The sequence below is a fragment of the Trachymyrmex cornetzi genome, unplaced genomic scaffold (assembly GCF_001594075.2).
Source record: "Trachymyrmex cornetzi isolate Tcor2-1 unplaced genomic scaffold, Tcor1.1 scaffold26, whole genome shotgun sequence".
In the NCBI taxonomy this organism is placed as follows: Eukaryota; Metazoa; Arthropoda; class Insecta; order Hymenoptera; family Formicidae; genus Trachymyrmex; species Trachymyrmex cornetzi.
Genome location: NW_017297270.1, coordinates 1,206,031 through 1,226,129, shown reverse-complemented (window position 1 = coordinate 1,226,129; position 20,099 = coordinate 1,206,031). Strand labels below are relative to the sequence as shown.

Below are 20,099 nucleotides of genomic sequence, written 5' to 3'. Positions count from 1 at the left end.
TGCTATAAAAATCCCCTTTTAAGCGCCTAAAATATGCTCTGTGAAATTGAAAAAAATGCTTTAAAGAAAGGAATATATGCATTTAAAAATTATTTTTTATCGCACAAATTTTCAAATTATTAATTAAGTTTTTTACTTATAATAACAAAGTAAAATGAATTTGATAAAATTTGTGTACATTTATAAAAAATTTAATTAGTCTTACAGGGCATTAAAATTAAACAGATACATATTATTTATTATAGTGACTCTAGAGAGAGAGAGAGAGAGAGAGAGAGAGAGAGAGAGAGAGCAAGTCTTTGATGTTATGTATTATATGACACAGAAATATAGAAGATTGAACGTAAGAACACGAAACCTTTTTCTCCTTGTGATTTCACTGACATCACTGCACACCAATGCATCGCGGCGTGTGGGAATCATTTATCTAATCAATTCCTTTTTCAAAAATATAAAATATGTAGCATATTTCTGATTGAGAAAAACTTATCTTAAAAATCCTATTTATTATTATATCAGAAAAAAACTAACCACAAACTTAAATTAGAAAACGATGTGAAATATACAATAAAAATAGATAAAATATATAAATAACACAATACAATAAATATACAAAATATATAAATATTGTGCACGTGTGGACGAAGTATGCAAAAATTGCTTTTATGTGTGAAATATGTAAAAATATGATCTTATGTGTGAAATATGCCAAATATGCTATAGGACCCAAAATGCATAATTTCTTATGAAACAAATTTGTGTTTAGTTTATTTCTTTATTAGTTAAACAAAAAAAACATGCCCTATGCATATTTTTGTTGCCTTAGTAATAATTATATTAGAATATATTGGCTGTCCTACGTTTAATGATAAAGTTTATTTCAATACTAAAAGAATTAAAATGTTTTTCAAACGCGATATTTGATGGGGTTACCTTAAATTTAGAGTACAATTACAGAATATTTTAGGAAAACACTCGTGTTGATATCTTTAGTATATTCTTTTTTTCAAATTTAAAAAATTTTATAATTAAAACAAAATAAAATATCACAATTATTAAATTAATATAACATTCAGAGTGATATCCTTTAAGTATCATTACATTTTTTTTTATAGAATATTTACTTTGATTTTTTTAAACATATATTTTCTTTAAATGTTTAAAATTAATACTTCACAATTAAAATGAAATAAAAACAAGTATTTGGTCTAATTATTCGAGAGAGAGAGAGAGAGAGAGAGAGAGAGAGAGAGAGAGAGATTACAAAATTGTCTTATTTTTATTACAAAATTAAAACTGGATATTTTAATAATAATTTCATATTATTTTTTACTAATAATACATTAGCTATAGTCAATTATTAATATAATTATTATTGAAAAATGCAGTTATATAAGAAGAAATAACCGAATAAATGAACTATATATGTTCATCTATATATTTTTTTTAACTATACGTTTTTAAAAAACGCCAATAAATGTAAAATAATTAGTCGGAAACGTTAAGAATTGGAAAGATCATCTCTCGATGTAACACATTTGATGAAAACATACATCAATTGCAATCAGTCTATTTATAAGAAAATAGCTGCAATCGAAGAAAATCCTACTTGTTTGAGATCAAATGTATTAACGTAAAGTAGAAGTAGTAGTTGCCTGGGTTTGCAATGCCATTAATGACATACACAGATATAGCGATTTACTCCGCAAGTAAATGGTCACGTATTTCCATCAAATATCACATTTGATCTCTAATATCTCGAGAACTGTCCATTTTGACCATGTCATGCCAATGAGAACTTCTGATAGGAACATTATGGACTGTATCATAGTAAAATTTCAACCAATTCGACTCATTTTCTATTAGATTTATGCGATTTGGGAGTTCTCATATTTATTAGGTTTTGTCATAAGTTTTCTCTACAGTAAGTTTTAATATACATACAACACAGATCTCACAGGGACATTCCAAAGCTATCTAAAGGTCACTGTATTCTAAGGACGTTCTTGTCAGATGTTTCTCGGATAAAGTGCTGTGCGGGACGTTTTTTTAAGATTTTCAAAAATAAATTTTTCTCAAAAAAGTGCGTATGAAGATCACCTTGATGCAAAGGCGTTTGTTGTCCAAAAGAATGAGAGATATTTTTTTTCTTTCTTTATACTCTCTAAATCTTTTGGAGTGAAAATTGAGTCAATTTTGAAAAAAAGTTGAAAATTTTTCACCCTTGAACAAGAATGGCAGATTTTCTCTCTTTTGAAGTGAGATTCACTCCAAAGAAATAAAATCCCATTCCTTTTTTTGAAATGAGACTTCATTCCTTGAAGTAACTTATTCCAAAAGAGTAAAATCTTACTCCAAAAAAGAGTGAAAATCTGCCACTCTTCTTCAAGAGTGAAAATATTTTCAGTCTGTTTTCAAGACTGACGGCTCAATTTTCATTCTTTTGGAGTAAGATTTCACTCCAAAAGATTTAGAGAGTACTTATATAAATAGCGGTTGTATCATTGTAGTTTTCGTAACCTCAGGAAAAAGGCTATGCAAGACATATACGACGCAAGAAGAAATCGAAACATACGAAAGCAGACGCGAAATTCATCTTCTTATTCTTATTTTCGTTCAGATGCCGCTTGAAGTGGCGATTTTTTCGGCGTCGTAAACTACAAGAATAATTTAATTCGACGGAGCGGCATTTTAATCAGTTTTCTTCCTTTCGAAGACACGTTTGGAAATAAGGTCCGGTTTGTAAGACTATAATTGAAACAAGCGTGATTCGTAGATTCGTGTATACTCGGTTGCGTAAGACTATAGGTCTGCGAGTAAAACCCACGTGTAAGGATACGCGATGCATGCGTGCGTGCGCGAGTGTGTGTTTTTTTTTTATGTGTGTGTATACGATTCGCTAAGAAAATAAATGCGAAAGCATCAAGTCGATTCGGCACGGTACTTTCCCAGTCTACGACGACCGGTTCACCCGACTGAGCATGGCTGAATCCGATGCCGAGCACCACGGCTGAAACAGTTCCAGCCACGAACTCACGTCGCATTCGTTCACCAACCGTTTCTTCTCGCGGTAAGTGCAGCGGACGATCGATAATCCCGGACTTTCGATCTGATTGTAACGCACGCCTCGCACTCATTGTCAGTCGCGTCTCTTTCCTGGTCCCTCGATCGTGAGTGAGTGCATGTACGGCCACCGAGGTGTGTACCACGAAACGCAACGGTAAGAAGTGACGGTGCACACGTGCATAATTTTGTTACAAACTAGCCGGAATCGAATTTTAGAAAACATTTCTCCGTAAGGACGTTTTTTCTATTGCCTATTTTACGGACAGTTAATTTCTTTATATACTATTTAAGTAAAGTTATACGCGCTTTCATATTAAAATTTTCACGCGAGTAAAAATAAACGCCCTCGTTACGATACAATGCCTACGTTAAGTTAAATTTGCATCGTGTTCTTATAAACGAGTGTTATATCTAAATCACGTTCAAGAACATTTCGATATTTCAATGTTACGTGCATAAGATCGAAAAAAACACCGATACTCGGAATAAAATTATATGACTATCCGTGTATCGTGAAGTATATCATTGCACATGTAATATAATATGCAATTTATATAATGCAAGTTATAGAAAAAGTCTCAGCTTTTTGTGACTGTCTCGAAAAAACGTGGTTGATCGATCCAATAATGTGCTGTTCTAACTCCACTTTGAGACATACTTAACAAAATTTAGAAATATCGTAAGTTTAAGTCATACCTACTTTCAATAAACGTGCTGTGATTTCAAAATATTTGAGCTATTATTTTCATTTTATTTCTTCATTAATATCATCATTTTTACACTAATTTTATCAGTAATTTATACGAGTTATAAAAATCAATTCTTTTCTTTATTTGAAAAAAATTATTGTTTTTAATTAAAAATACGTGGTATTCTCTAAATTTTTTTAGATTTTATATATATATATATATTTCTTTCTCATTAAAGATCTTAAATCAAATTTCTTGAATTAAAGATTTTATTCTTTAGCTATTGTTCTTTCAAAGTCTTTAAAAAACATCATTTCTTTCATTAAAGAAATACAAAACTTTTGGATATTATATGTATTTTTTAAATTAGACATTTTTTCGATATTATGTGAATGCATTGGAGTAGTAATTCTTATGTAACTAGTATTTTTCAATGAACATAATCCACATTGATAAAAATAATTCTGTAAAAAAGAATATTATACCTATTACTTATTTAATCGAAACGTTTCTCTGATATTTGCATCATATTACATTTAGAGGCAAAATATCTAATTTTTTCGATAGAAATCCTGCTTTTAATAAAAAAAAAATATCCGAAATTTATAGAACAAAATATGGTAATTTCAGATCACATAAATAACTATATTTTAGAATTATAAAAAGAAAAATATATCATACCAAATATTTTCTTCTATCGAAATCATAAAAAATATACAGTTATCTATTTTTCCTATAGCCGTTCGTATTATTGCTGAAGATGATTCAAATGTCGCGAAATCGATATGTTCAACAATTTTGATTAAATGCCATTTTTGCGTGAATAAAGTTATAATTAGCGCTCTTAATTAGCGCGTTAATTGCTATGCCTACATTCTTATTAGCTTTCGATTTCATGTTTTATCATTGTTATTTTTTTTACATTATTTTATTTGAAGATCTTTTGGAATCTTTTTCCTAGTTTTTTTTATTTCTATAATTTTCAGTTTATCGATAATTTAATCTTTCTTGATAATAAGAAAACATTCGATTCGATCGAATTAAGCAACTAGTTTTGCAAATTCGCAAAGTGAGTTTTACGTACAATGTACATATGATGTATATCTACTGTCATCCGGTAATTATTAGTCTTGAAGAACTTATTTCTATTATTTGCTATGGAGGTGACTATTGTTTGCAATTACCGGGAGGCTATAAATATTCAATATACGTACACCGAGTTGCGAAAATGCACAACGATCCAATTTTGATAACTATGATATTTCTCCCGACTTGATTGTGTACGGTCGCGCAATACTTAATTAGCCTGTAAGGCGAAACGAGCGCGTCTGTCGGTCATACAACCGCTATATGTATAATTATGCATCGCGCAATACGCTCTAGATAGCTTTCCGTCCCGTATAATGTGAATACAATCATTTGTTTTGTCCAATATACGCATGAAGATTTCCAAAGAAATTTCTAATATGATATCACCAATTACGTACGATTGTTTACAAAGTGTTTATCTGCATTTTAGAAAAAACTTTTGAAGGATCTCGTACTCGCTCAGTCACGATGGAGCAAAATAAAACGGAGGACGTCGCGCCGGACAGAGTAGCCGAGACTCTCGCTGGCTGCAAGATACTGGTAACAGGCGGAACAGGATTTTTAGGAAAAGTATTAATCGAGAAGATTCTGCGGTGCCTACCCGGTGTAGATCATATCTACATGCTCGTGAGACCGAAGAAGGGTAAAGATCCCAAGCACCGGCTGGACGAAATATTCAATTCTCCGGTAAGCTCCAAGGACGCTTTCAAAAAGAAATTCTTTATACTTTCTAAAAGAGTTGACTAAAAAGGTGCACGAAATATCACGTCAGTGACATACAAAAAAAAAAGAAAAAGAATTATCTTGTCGACCAAGATAATTGTGCGGCACGATTACGTTCAGACATGTACGCGTTCCTGGTGATCTAGCCTACTTCATCTAATACCCGGAAAACTTCGCGTTCCACCTTGGTCTCTCTCTCGAGCTGAGGCACCAAAAAGAGAAAGTGCGTGACTATGACTTTGCTATTGCGCGTTACGAGTTGCATCATTGTTGCTATACGACGACAGCACGAGGTGCAGCTGAGAATGTTCACGCTTAACAACGTGTGTTTCCTCTCGCATCGCGCGCTTTGGATATTTCTTAAATGAAATTCACCAGTGAAAGTGTAATAAACCGGACAGCATCAATCCGGATTGCAACCGAACCATCTATGTGATGAAAGAAAACGAGTCAAGGCCCCGACTCGAAAATATTGCGAGGGAAGAGATGGTGATTATTGGTATCGCGCGTTTCTGCCGGTCTTGGTGAAAGTACGGATTGCGCATTTCGCGCAGCGTGTTATGTCACGTCTTTCAAATTTTAACGCAATACCGTAAACACGCTGCCTTATACGTATGCATACGCGCGTGTCTGTCCGATAAAATTTCTATACGTTAGACATCATTATATGTTTTTTCTGAATTATAACTGTTTTACCCGAAAGAGAAAGAGAGAGAGAGAGAGGGGGGGGGAGAGAGCAAGACAGAAACGGTTATTATAAAAATCTTTTACAGGATTCATAGCTACAATCAACAAAGTACTTAAATACAACAAACTACATTAGACTTTGTTAATTTGAAAATTTGACTAATGCTAACAGGATTGTGTTGTAAATTTTAAGATTACATTTATATAAAATATTTACATATTGTTTATTTACATTAAGTTTACACGAATTTGTTTGTTATAGACAATATAAGCAGTATGTAAATTATTATAAATTGGACAATACAATACAGAAAAAGTAATTAAATTTCACGGTTTAACAGATTGTTAAATATATATCTGATTTTTAAAAGGTAAAAAGGCTCAAATAATTAAAAGAACAAGATAGGGTTACGAGCAAGGTCTTTAATGCTAAAAAGTTCAATAATAGCAATGATAAATTTTAAAATAAATATTTCAATCCTAATTAGGTCATTCTCAATGTTAACATTAATTACAATTTAAAAAGTTAAAATCGATACATAATTAAAATATAATGTGATCATAAATTTTTACAATAAAAATTAGATAAAATTTTTTTAATGTACTTTTTTTTCTAAATCTAAATAGTCTATAGCTATTATCACGCGAAGTTAATACACAGAAAAAAAAATTTACTTATTTCAAGTAAACACATTTTCTTGAACTGTAATTTATTGATTGAAAGAATTAATTACTTGCCACAATAAATTTGTTTTTTGTTCCGATAAAATATTATTCTGAAGCAAATAATTTATCAATGAAGAAAATATTTTATTCTAATAAAAACACAATTACTTGTCAGTAGAAAATTGTTTTATTAAATTTAATAAATATCATTACTTGAATCCGATTATTGTTAATAAGAGAACATTTTTCTTAAATTTATGACATGAGTATTAGAAATCGTACATTGATTACTTTTTATAAAATATAATTTTTATTTCAAAAAGCAATTTCTTGGTTACCAAAAATATTTACTAATAACGAGAAAATTATTTCATATATTTTAAATGCTTGCTAGGGACTATTTGAGAAAATTATTTTCTTCAATCAAATAATTTTTTCTTGAAACAAGTAAAATTTTTGTTCCTTATCTCTATAAGTAAGAGGCATGCCATTAATTCGTCACGTTGATCGGAATGTTATGCACAATATAAAATCAATATAAAAATCAATTATTTAAACATGAGTGGACAAAAATCGACATTACAATCTGGCATTACAATATAAAACGTGATCCAATTAAACTAAAACTGGCTGCAATTTTAAAACAAATCGCAAAATTTTTGTTAGTAGAATCCAAATATTGTATAAGTATAATAAATTACATGAAAGTAAATCCTGCACAAAAAACTCAGAATCGCGGTTATCGATGTTCACACGACACGTTACTTTAAATATCTGATTTTAATATTATAAAAATATATAAGCGAGACGGAAGTTTTAGTGCAATGAGAAAGAATATAGACTTTGATGAGCCGCAGATTGTTTATATAGATAAAACATAAAATAAAAATAAAATAGTTATCATAGTTTACATTATTGTATATTTATACGTAAATGCACAACCCTGCACTTCACATTGCATTTTGTTCAAATTAATCATTAATCCATTCGACAGTGTCGCGTGAAATAATTATCATGAAAAATTGATATGGATACGGTGGCTTTCAATTATGAGCAAAGTACATAAAATCTGTCCATTTACTATTTATATAATTATCATATTCTTAGCAAAATAAAATATCGTTAACATAGTACATCATTTGTAATTGTAATTTTTAATTATATAAAAGGGTGAAAGCCATAGTGATGTAAGTTACTTAATTATGTCTTTGAGAAACAAAGGTTTTATTAGACTTGATTTTTATGATTTTTATTAGACATCTATTGTGTGTCAAGGAAAACGAGTTATAATCTACTTCACTTTTTCTTTCACGTAAATTGCACCAATGAGATGAAGTTAGTAGATCAATAAAGTCTACACTACTATGGCTTTCACCCATTCATATATCACTCCAGAGTGCCAATCTAAAGTTTAAGTATTTATAATTTTTAAAATTTAGAAATATGTGCATTTATGTATAAATATACATATGTCTATGAGTCGCCCAAATTCATAAGCGTACATCCATTAAAGAATGGCATTGAAGATAGATTTTACTTAATATAATATCTCGTTTGTTAATAATAATTACCAGATAAAAAATGTTTTAGGATTTTTCGACCTATTTGTCATTAAGGAATAGTTCTACCTAACTAGTCGCGAATTATAAAACACCCTATATATAGACCCGTATACATTATATTATATCATGTTACAACCAGTTAAGATAATTAATATATAATAAACAGGATTTCTTTATCAGTGGAAACGTGAGTTCGAAGTTCAAGAACACGCATAACAAGAAATATGTTGTACGCATAATTAATAATTAATTATATGGGAAATTTCATGTGAAAGTGAACCGTGACCACGTACTCATTTTCGAAAACGTTCCGGATTTTGACGAAACTACTGGTGTTGATGAGTTTAAGGATGCAATCTGTTGTGCAACGTTATAGACTTTTAGTCCAGCTAGTTTAGTAGCTGCAAAAGGAAGAAATTTTGCGATTTGTCGTCGTTGATACCTTTCTAGATTTTTTCGGATGGAAAGTGGAATTAATAAAATGAAGTTAATGCAGTTTTCTACAGAAAAAAATCTGCTCTTTCATGTGGTGATATCCTATTTTGAGTAAATCTTCATTATCATTTCTGTTCAAGTGTTTAAAATTTTTTTAATCGCACCATAGTTAGGGGTCAGTATCGATTTTTGTTTTTAATCTCTAAGTATAGTACTATATGGCGACTATTAAGCTCTAAGTATAGTACTATATGGCGACTTTAATCGTATAAAGCCGTTTAATCGTTAAAACCGCATTCTGGGAGGTCCAGCCGTTTTCAAAATATAATTTCAGAAAGACAGCGATACAGAACAAAGTGTGACTATGTTCCAAAATTCACTGCCAACGCTGAAAATCTACGTTACGTATACTATACATTTTCAGCACTGGCAGTGAATTCTTCAATTTACTTTGCATCGCATCTTTTATATTAAATTTATACGTCACCGATTTTATTTTTATTTTTACACTGAGGAAGACCCAATCGAAAGGATTGAAACGTTTGTCAATTTTTCTCAAGAATAAAGTATACGATTTCACACACGTTTAACCTGTATTGGCTGATTTTGATTATTGGATGGTTCACTTTTACATGAAATGCCCCATATACATATATAATGTTTCTTTTACATGATTTAATTCCTATATATGGAATCAAACTTGTATTCCTTTTATTTTATTTTATTTAATATTTTTTTGCTAATAAAGAATTTCAAGACTAGCAATTTGATGTAATAATTTTATATATATATATAATAATTTTTATATATATATAATAATTTTTATATATAATAATTTTTTGTTTTGTTCAGTCATTTAAACAGAAGTTATGCTTAACTATAAATGCTTGCCAATATAAAGAAAACTATAAAATATATTTACAATCTCATATCTCGAAAACTAACGGAGATAAAAATTTAAAAAAAAAGTAACTAAATATGTATTTTAATCCTAGGAATATATTTTAAAAATCAGCAAAAAAATTGCCAGGGATCGGTGATGAAGGCCGTTCGATTTAGCGTGAAATACTTCATATGTATAAAATAGGCATCGAAATCAAATCATGTAAAAAAGTATTATGCGTATATTATATGTATATAACAAATTTCTTATTACGCTTACATAGAAAGAATAGTTTTGCTAGTATATCTAATAATTTAGCTAGATACAGATCTGAAAATAATTTTTTAAACCATCAAAATAATTATGTAAGGCGCTTAAATATAATGAACAATGCTGTAAACAATTTTGATATTTTAACAAACTAGCTTAATTTAAGCGTTATATATAATTATTTTGATGGTTTAACAAAATTATTTTTAAATCTATATCTAACTAAATTTTTAGATAATTTAGCAAAATCGTTCTTTTCGTGTATATTCTTGAACTTATGCATTATCGTCTAAAGAAGAAATCCTGTTATGTATTAATTATCTTAACTGGTTACAACATTAATGGAATGGAAATTATATTCATGAGTAAATTTGACCACAAATGAGTGTCAGGAATAGCTATATTCTTATAATATCTTTTCGCAGTAATGACGTAACAGTACGTTAATGATCTACGTGGTCTATATTCTCTAAGACTTTTATATATATATATATATAGTCTCTTCGAATTGTATTTACCTCACTCTTACCTTGTTCTTGCAATGTACGATTATGTATGACCTTCGAATGACTGGCGAGTAATGAATCATTCACTTTAAATTAAAATTACAGCTCTTCGAGAAAGTTAGAACTCAAAGAGGATTGCCAGCGCTTGAGAAAGCAGTAACGGCCATTAGCGGAGATGTGGCATCGCCGGGACTTGGATTATCACCGGAGGACAGGAAGATACTTATCGAGAACGTTAACATCGTGTATCATGGAGCAGCTACTGTCAGGTATCGATAATGAAAAGAAGTATGTCGTTGCTTTTAATTCGAGTCTGAAATAATTTTAGATTTGGCTACGTTATAAATTTAAATTATTTAAAGTATTATTTCTTTAATAAAAAAAATGCAGTTTTAAAAATATTCAGTAAGCAAAATATTTAGCGATTTGTAGAGTCTAGTATTGCTCTAAATTGGTTCACATTAAACCTCTGTTCCGCTAGCAGACATAATCTAACAGCAGAAACCAAGGAAAATGTGTCATTTCGTAACCATTTAAATGGAATATGTCACATTAAATAGTTACGAAACGATAGATCCTGTTCGATAGATTTCTGCGGTCAATCTATCGTCTCATTCCGTTAACAAATTCTGTTATATTTTCACTGGCATTTTCCGCTTCACAGAAAAAAGACTATTCTTAAATCAAACATAATATACTCATATATGCAAAAATATTATAATCTTGTTTCAAAGATATCAATCTTGATTTGATTAAATTTATTTTGATGCAAGTATTACTTTGCACTTAATTCAAAGCTTGCTCAATTAAAAATCTTATATCAATACAAATTCAAGATTAAAATTTTTAAAGCAAGATTACAATATTTTTGCTTATATATGAGTATATTATGGTTGATTTAAGAATAGTCTTTTTTTCTGTGTTGGCAAATAAAATTTGTAGCGAACACTTTTCAAAATCTGTTTCTAAAAAATCTACATAAACCTATTCTTTTTTTAGTTTACATTCTGTTTCATAAATTTTATGACTGTATAGATTATGAAAATATCTTGAAGACTCTCATTTAGACCACTTTAATAAAAAAAATTTTTATATTTTAAAAAATTCTTCATATTTTAAATTTATGAAAATGTTTAAAAAAATCTCAAATTTTTTTTTTTTTCAAATTTTATAAATTTAGGAAATACCTCCCCTGATAGTCTGTAAAAAGTCTGTATAAAAGGTACGTGAAGTAAAAATAGACTACGCATGCGCATTAAAAAACGTTAGTAAACGTATTTCACGTGTCTTTTACTATTTACTGACTATCAAAAAGGGAAGGTTAGCTTTCTTCCATTTTTACAATTGTTTTAAAGCAATCTCATTATTTTGTTTTACGCAAATTCTCTCTTTATATACAAGGAGCAGCAGAAACTTCAACGTACCACTAAGCAAGAAACATTTCAGTAACGTTTTGAAACGTTTCGGTAACGTTATAACGTTGCTGCAACGTTACTGAAATGTTTTGGAACGTTTCTTGTTTACCGGGCCATTTCTCGCTTATGACGTCACAATTCATTATGGTCGTAGCGATTACTCAGGAACAGGGTTGGGCAATTTAGAGTTGCGAGTAGTTTCTTACGTGTATAATACATATGTATAATAACATGGGCGAACGCAGGATTTTTTCTAAGGGGGGGGAGGGGGGTACTCTTGCTACACGTAAAGAAAAAATGTTCAAATATTTTCTTCCTTGGTGACCCTATAATCCCTACAGTATCGAGTTGATGACCTTTTCTTGTCACTTATTCATTTCTAATGTATACACTTTTAAGTTAAAAGCTTCCTTACCATGACAAAGTAGGTGTACGCCGAGGAAGGTATTTCGTTTTTTGGGTTTTTTATTTTTTTTGTATTTTTGTATTTTAAAACTTTTTGTCATTCTTATTTTTTAGCACTTTTTAATTTCTTATTAATTTTACATTTTTCACTTTCTTCAAACAAAAAAACTAATTTCCTCTCGTCCTGCCCAAATTTATCTATCACTGTACTATCTAATCGCTCTAAAATGCGCTTTTATTCAACACGTGTTTCTCGACCAGAGGGGGGCAAATGCCCTCCCTTGCCCTCCCGCTCTGAACGAATGTACAATAAGTATAATACGTATAAAACATACGTATAACATACGGTATTGTAAAAACCATGAATAATATACGTTATATTTAATACCAACCCTGCTCAGAAGTCTTCACTAGGGCTGTGTTTCAAAATTTACTGCACGTACTGAAAAACTATAGTGTACGTAATGTGTAGATTTTCAGTATTAGCAGTAAATTTTGGAACAGCTTAGAAAGGCCGGATTTGTTGATCCCCTTAAAAATTTGGTTCCAAGCACATTTTTTGTAAATAACAAATAGAAAGAAACGAAACGTATAGATAATAATTAACATTTTAATAATAACACTAATTTATTAACATTTAAAGTCATCAAACTTGTAAATAAAATCAAAAAGCATATACGAATGCAATATCAGATAGAAGCGAGCCAAATTGGCTTCAATAGTCCTTCTAGATAGACAATAAATAAAAATTTAATCATTTTATATGTATAATTAAAAAAATTTTTTAGTAGAATTAAGAACATGAAAAATTATGAAAAGTTACAAAAGGGTATCACGGGAAAGCAAAGTTGAAAAAAGATAGCAATTTGAATTTCGCGAAGAGCCAAATGCTTGCCTGTCCTAGGATGCAATAAAGATCCAGCTTGATTGTTTTAGAGAATCTAAAAGCTAACTGTATTACTGACTAAATCGTAATTTTTGTATAAGAATTACTTTTTTCTTCTTTTACAGAGATTTGAAAATTCTTTTCCAGGATTAAAGTATACGTATTAATGAGTTTATACCAAGAACGACAAAATAATTTTTCTTAAAATTTAAATTTCAAAATTTTTTGTTAGCTCGGAATAAATTTTATTTCACAGATATGTATCAATACGTATACTTTAATGCTAGGAAAAGATTTTCGAATCTCTGTAAAAAGAGAAAAAAAGTAATTGTTATACAAAAATTAAAAGACGGCTTTAAGACTCTCTTTAAAGATTTCATTTCCTAGTTGTGTATTTAGCTATTTATATTACGGTCTCAAAAAATATTTTATTAAAAATAAATTGAAAATGTTTTAAAATGTTATACAATTCATAAAAATTCTGAAATATTATATGAAGAATCCTTGATAAAAAAAATTCTTATATCTAAAAAAAAAAAAACGATCTTAAGAATTTTTCATATTTTAATATTTATAAAGATATTTTTAAAAATATTTTTAATTTCTTCAGTATTTTATATTATACATTTTCTTCGGAAATTTTAGAATCTTAAAATATATTTGAAATTTCAAAAATTTCACATACTTAAAAAATTTTAAAAAATATGTAGAACATATACGTTCTCGAAAATCTGAAGTGTCTCAATTAATATAAATGTACTTCTGAAGTGTTCTAATTAATATAAAACAATTTGAGAAATTTTCTATAAAGTTATAAAATTGAAGTAGAAATGAAATTTAAACTGTATGTGAGGAATTCTAAGAAAATTTTCCATCAGGACAGTGTTGCTTTACAATTAGGTCGATTATATATAACTTTCATAAACACGATTCATTCGACTAATGAATAACTGATATTCGATGATAATCTTCTTGCAGATTCGATGAACTGTTGAAGAGAGCGGTACTACTAAATACACGCGGTACGAAACTGATGATAGAGCTAGCCAAAGAAATGAAGCATTTACTTGTGTTTCTTCATATCAGCACGGCCTATTGCCATCTCGAAGAACAGGTGAGTAGTTTATGAATACACATGTCCGGATGTTCAGAAAATGCTAAACAAGAACCGGCTTTGATAGATTTTGCGCGAGAAAACGTATCCTCCGCCTGCGGATCCTCATAAAGTAATCAAATGCGTCGAATGGATGGACGATGACGTAGTCGAGGCAATGACGGACAAAATCTTAGGGAAATTACCTAATACTTACGCTTTCACTAAAGCATTATCGGAGGGTCTTGTCGAAGAATCTATGCCACACATCCCAGTGATAATTTTGAGGTACCAACGAGGTCTCGTTCAAATTCATAGATAATGAATAATAAATACCTCCATCACAATTTTATCATTTATATAATATCATTTATATACTCTTAAGGCTTCCACGGATACTTTCTATATAGAAACCATGCATTTCGCGGGTTATCTCCGCGTATCCAAATTTATTCTTAGAATGAAAATGTTTCGTGAAAATTACAGTTCACAAAATGTTTGCATTCTAAGAATGGATACGGAGATAACCCGCGAATTTTATCATTTGTTAGACCGAGCGTAATTATTCCTATCTGGAAGGAACCAATACCTGGATGGACAGACAATATCAATGGACCTACCGGTCTTTTGATCGGCGCTGGCAAGGGAGTAATCAGAACAATGTTCTGTAATGAAAACGGTTACGCTGACTATCTACCTGTCGATATTGCCGTCAATGGTCTTCTCCTTGCCACATGGAATTTTATTTACTTTAAGGACTACGAAAAACGTGTTTTTAATATGACGAGTAGTGCCGAGATTAAAGTAAATAGAAAATAATAAATGTCTGTTATATGCATTTTTTAACAATATCGAAATGAGATTTTTATCCTTGTCTACAGATTACCTGGGCAGAAATAATTAAACGCGGCCGAAAGATAACGGAAAGGATACCTCTAAATGGAGTCGCCTGGTATCCAGGTGGTAGCTTGAAAAAATCGCGATTAATGCACAATATTTGTATATTGTTCTTTCACATGATTCCCGCTTATATTATCGATGGACTTCTTTTTTTGGCAGGATATAAACCGATGTAAGTCGCCACGAGAGCTTAAATCGATATAAAAAGAGTATTTACACAAGTTCATTTTGTTCGTTTATACTTGTCTGTATCACAGCATGTGTCACATACAACGCCGTATAAACAAAGGATTTGAAGTTTTTGAATATTATGCAAATAATCAATGGGACTTCGAAAACAAGTACGTTGAAGACATACGGAAAAAGATTAACAGCACGGAATGTAAAAACTATCAAGTGCACGGCAATGATCTGGATATAGATAAATACTTTGAAGATTGCATTCGAGCCGCTAGAATTTACATCTTAAAAGAGATGCCAGAAACGCTGCCTGCTGCTCGTCGACATTTGAGAGTGTAAGTTTAAAATCGTATGAGGAAAAATCACTTTTTTCTGCATACCGATTTAATGTCTTTTCTTTGTTGCAGTATGTATTGGGTGGATATATTAACGAAAATACTTTTTTTTGTATTTATCATATACCTACTAGCTTCTTGGAGTGAAAGTTTTAGAACGTTGCTTTCGAGCAGTATAACATATATTATAAAAGGACTAATGAATTTATAATTTAATTAAATAGAATTGTTCTTATCGATCAAGTTTATCGATCCAATCGTCAATTCTACCATTTAATCTCAAGGACGCGATAGGGGTTAAGTATATAGTGGTAACTTGTGGTACACACTGCAGCCTGTAGTGTGAACTAAATACGGGTAAAAAAATGTGAATAAAAGTTATTTACACAATCTTCTGATTTTTATTTTTATGAAAGATTTTAAAACACTCATCTTCAAACAGACTCTTGTACTGGTGGTTCATAACCTTCCGGTCTGTCTATCTTAGAACCACTGTCTCCGGCCTCTTCACTCTTGTTACCACCTCCATCTCCGTGCAATTCCAATAATTTGCTAAGCTCGAAGCGTGGTTTCTTCAATACTTTTACCTAATAAAATTATATCCTCTTACTTACTGGTACTTTTAACATTCTATTAACATTATTAAGGATCAACAAGAGTGACGGGTCAATTCTAAACTTATTATCTACACCGTGGTCACAGTGAAGATGCGTATTTGTACTCTACCATATAGAAGTCATATGTCATGAGATATTTTTGGCTTATATTTTACAAAATTGCAAAATCTGCTATAGAGCGCTTTTGCAATTTAGTCCTTAAAATATTGTAATAAATAAAATTATCCTCAACTACACTACAGTGTAGATCGAATGAGATATAAAAAGAAAATTTTGTTTTGCTCTGTTTTTAATATCGCTTTGTAGTAGAATGCAGACCATTATTTTGATTACAAAAATATCGCATTTACAATACAAAAATTGAAAGACCACAGTCTTTCCTATGGATCCTTAATATTTATAAAAAGTGGTCATATTTTATTTTTGCAATTATATCCATATTGTTATTATTTACCTTACGAATATAAACATCGTGCAGAGGATAAATTCCCTGCGAGGCTTTCTCGATGTCCTTCGCTGTGGCATCCGGAAGCAGTTTACTAACCACGCCTTTCAAGTCGGTTTTGGTAACATCTTCCGTAATGGTTTCAACCATCTTCTGTCTGATTTTCTTTACCTAAATTGAGCCATATTATAGATGAGAAATTATAATATAATACTTTTGAGGCTTTCACGGGTATTTTCTTCAGAGATGCCAAATGGTTTGCGAGTTATCACCGTGTCGTGATCCATTGCCTAATGCCAACGTTTCGTAAACTTTGCCGTTCACTTCATTACTTCCTCTCGCCCTGATGAAGTAAACAGTAAAGTTGGCATTAGCAATGGATCACGACACGGTGATAATCTGCAAACCGTTTGGCATCTCAAAGGAGGAATTAAATTAAAAATTAAATAAAAAAAATAATAGAAGGTTTCTCTAACAAAACAAATAAATGGAAAATTAATGTTATATAAACAGTGTCAATCAAACACAACTAATTCATGACTAGCTTGAAATTTACAGATTAACATTTTATATGTTATTACATAGACAGAAATTGACCCCTTTTTAACATTCTCCTTTAAGCGCATTCGATTCACTTTGATAGAAGTTATGTTCAGAAAACCTAAAGATAATATACTTTCAGAAAGTAAAAAGAATATCCTGTGAATGAAGACATTTGTATTGAGACATAAATGTCTGCAATTAAATAAAAAAATCTTTAATCTATATTACATATCATGTAGCATGTTCATATATCACTACTTACTGAAAATGAAAGTAGTGTGGTAAGAGACTGCATTAATATACGCAATACCTTCTTCCATTCAACTATTGAGAAAGTTAAAATGGATAATGGAATTGCATATAACACGAGATAAATAATTCACTGGAATACAAACCTGCGCATGCTGGGCATAACATGTCTTCCTCGTGCTCAGCTGATCCTTATTTGTGAAACCAATACAGAAAACTCGAAGCAGATAGCCATCCGTGGTCTTCACATCCACGTTGGCTTCGATCAAAGTTTGCCATTTTTTTACCATTGATCTAAGTTTATCCGTTGTCAAATCCATCCCGTGGAAATTGGTTAATACGTTACGACCTTGAACATCTTCGGCAATCAGTCTGAATTTTCTGAAGGACCTCTCTGCATCTTGATCGCTTTGTAAGTCAGCCAGAGACACTTCAAATACTCTGAACTTCAATCCCTCCGAAGCGATCTCTACAGAATGAAATAAATATCTTGTAACAATTATTAACATATTTGTTATACAACACTGCCACGAGTATTGGTAAATAATATTGAACTTTTAATTCACGCCATGTCAATCATTAACTTAAGCATAATTAATATACATACAATTACTTATATTTATAAAATAATAACAAGGTTTAATAAAAACAGAAAGATATAAAAGGTATAGTAAACAAGTAAATATTTGTATTTATTATCATTAATTCGCATTTTGTGGCACATATTACAAAATATAATTTACTTGGCGTGAAAATCAGTCACAATAAACAGTAAATGTATGCGAGATAATTAAGAAAACTAAAGGGACATAAAACAAGTTATATGCAACATGTAATTTACATACAAAAAGATATTCTATTTTAATTAGAAAGCTTAACGAAAAGATATCTTACTTGTTCCTTGAGTTCTGTTAACCAAGGTTTTTCCAACCTGCCGATTGGCAAACATAGATGGTGCTTTAACATCATACCAGTCCTTGCGAGTAAAAGGATCCACACTGAAATAATAGCACTTACATGAGAAAACATGCAAAAAACGATTTAATAATAATAAATTTACAATATCCTATCTTATAATTTTATATATATGTATGTATATACATATATATACATACATACATATATCAACACCAGCGAGTACATATATACATATATATATACGTATATACAGGATATTCCATTATAAACGATCTCAAATATCTCTTAAATAGTACATTTTAGAAAAAAATGCTTCAGATAAAAGTAGAACAGTTTCGAGGGAGATGTATTTTATTCACATTGTTTTTTTCTAGGTAGAGGTGCCAAAAAGATGTAAAGGTTACTTCTACTTTTGTAAATGGACTTATGATTCTTCTAGTTATTCTGCATGTAAGAATAAAGTAGAAATATAATTGATGGTAATTTAGGATGCTTTCAATTTAACCTAAAGTTATATAGAATATAATTATTAATGCCTTATCTACATATATCAGGGGAAGACTGTTATTCTTCCTCTCTAGAGAAAAAACTCTCATATTTTTATATAATAAGAATCCTTCAGATCTTAATTTAGAAAGGTTTCTTTAAAAATACCTTAAACTTATTCAAATTTTATATGTTTTCTTCTAATATTATAGAAAAAGAAATCTTAAAACATTTTAAGCATATATAATTCATAAAATTCTAAAAACACAATGTTGCTAGGACCGTGGAAAACAGAAAAATAAACTCATTTGTACAGGCAATCAATAGAAATAACTTAATTAGCACTAAATAATTAAACAAGTATATACTCCAAAATTTAAAAATATAACGGTTCAAATCACTCTTTCCGTATCAGTTTAGATAATTTGTACATGAAGTTAATTACGTTAGGATTCATGTGAATGAAAATCTCGCACATTGGATGACTTATAACATAATTTTTAACGTATGTGACAATCAGATTATTGGCATTGCCTGAAATATCTAAAAATAGTACAAATTCATACCTTAAAAAGAAAGAAAGCAAAGATGTTGAATGAAAACATTGCTAACAACGCGAACAGGCATTTAAAAGATAGATAAGATGTAATTACGTTATTAAATCGAGTTAAAAAAAATAATGCAGTAGTATATTAATATTCGTAACAGCATGTATGCATCGTCGCACGCGTCAGCAGGCACACAAGTATCCAACATAACCAAAGGCATCGCGTAAAATAGTAACTCGATGAGAAATTCTTTGTGAACGTAAAAGATCCGGCTACAATTGAGATACAAAATATTTTTCTTACATCTTCTTCTTCACGCCCTTCTTGCCACCTTTCGAAAGGCCTTTATTCTTGCCTACCGCCATGATTGCGTATCACAGGCAAAAAGAAACACTCCCAAGCCGTCAATACCGTCAAGCGGAAACCAGCGGAAACATAAGCCACTGGCCACACTCCACAGTGAGTGCTTCACAGTGGGTAGTGGGTGCATACTAGTAACTTTC

The 20,099-nt window shown here is 30.5% G+C and overlaps 2 protein-coding genes across 2 annotated transcripts; one reads left to right on the top strand and one right to left on the bottom strand.

Moving 5' to 3' along the window:
• The first annotated feature begins 2,988 nt into the window (after positions 1-2,988).
• LOC108761708 (putative fatty acyl-CoA reductase CG5065) lies at positions 2,989-16,089 on the top strand. Its single transcript, XM_018508399.1, has 9 exons — positions 2,989-3,220; positions 5,276-5,531; positions 10,682-10,845; positions 14,261-14,396; positions 14,464-14,663; positions 14,927-15,179; positions 15,257-15,447; positions 15,533-15,790; positions 15,863-16,089. Exons 1-9 carry the CDS (start codon positions 3,183-3,185, stop codon positions 15,999-16,001), a joined length of 1,635 nt encoding a protein of 544 aa, XP_018363901.1. The 5' UTR covers positions 2,989-3,182; the 3' UTR covers positions 16,002-16,089.
• Positions 16,090-16,168: 79 nt separating this feature from the next.
• RpS3A (ribosomal protein S3A) lies at positions 16,169-19,996 on the bottom strand. The gene is made up of 5 exons (XM_018508400.1): positions 19,900-19,996; positions 18,539-18,642; positions 17,791-18,113; positions 16,862-17,023; positions 16,169-16,377 (listed from the first exon to the last, which is right to left on the bottom strand). Exons 1-5 carry the CDS (start codon positions 19,959-19,961, stop codon positions 16,225-16,227), a joined length of 804 nt encoding a protein of 267 aa, XP_018363902.1. The 5' UTR covers positions 19,962-19,996; the 3' UTR covers positions 16,169-16,224.
• Between the last annotated feature and the right edge of the window lie 103 nt (positions 19,997-20,099).

Coding starts and splice junctions, on each gene's coding strand:
- LOC108761708 (XM_018508399.1), top strand. CDS start 3,183: ATGTACGGCCACCGAGGTGTGTACCACGAAACGCAACG. Junction 5,532..10,681: donor ACGAAATATTCAATTCTCCG/GTAAGCTCCAAG, acceptor TTAAAATTACAG/CTCTTCGAGAAAGTTAGAAC. Junction 15,448..15,532: donor TTGGCAGGATATAAACCGAT/GTAAGTCGCCAC, acceptor TCTGTATCACAG/CATGTGTCACATACAACGCC.
- RpS3A (XM_018508400.1), bottom strand. CDS start 19,961: ATGGCGGTAGGCAAGAATAAAGGCCTTTCGAAAGGTGGCAAGAAGGGC. Junction 17,024..17,790: donor GTTATGCCCAGCATGCGCAG/GTTTGTATTCCA, acceptor GGCTCAATTTAG/GTAAAGAAAATCAGACAGAA. Junction 16,378..16,861: donor ACGATGTTTATATTCGTAAG/GTAAATAATAAC, acceptor TAATTTTATTAG/GTAAAAGTATTGAAGAAACC.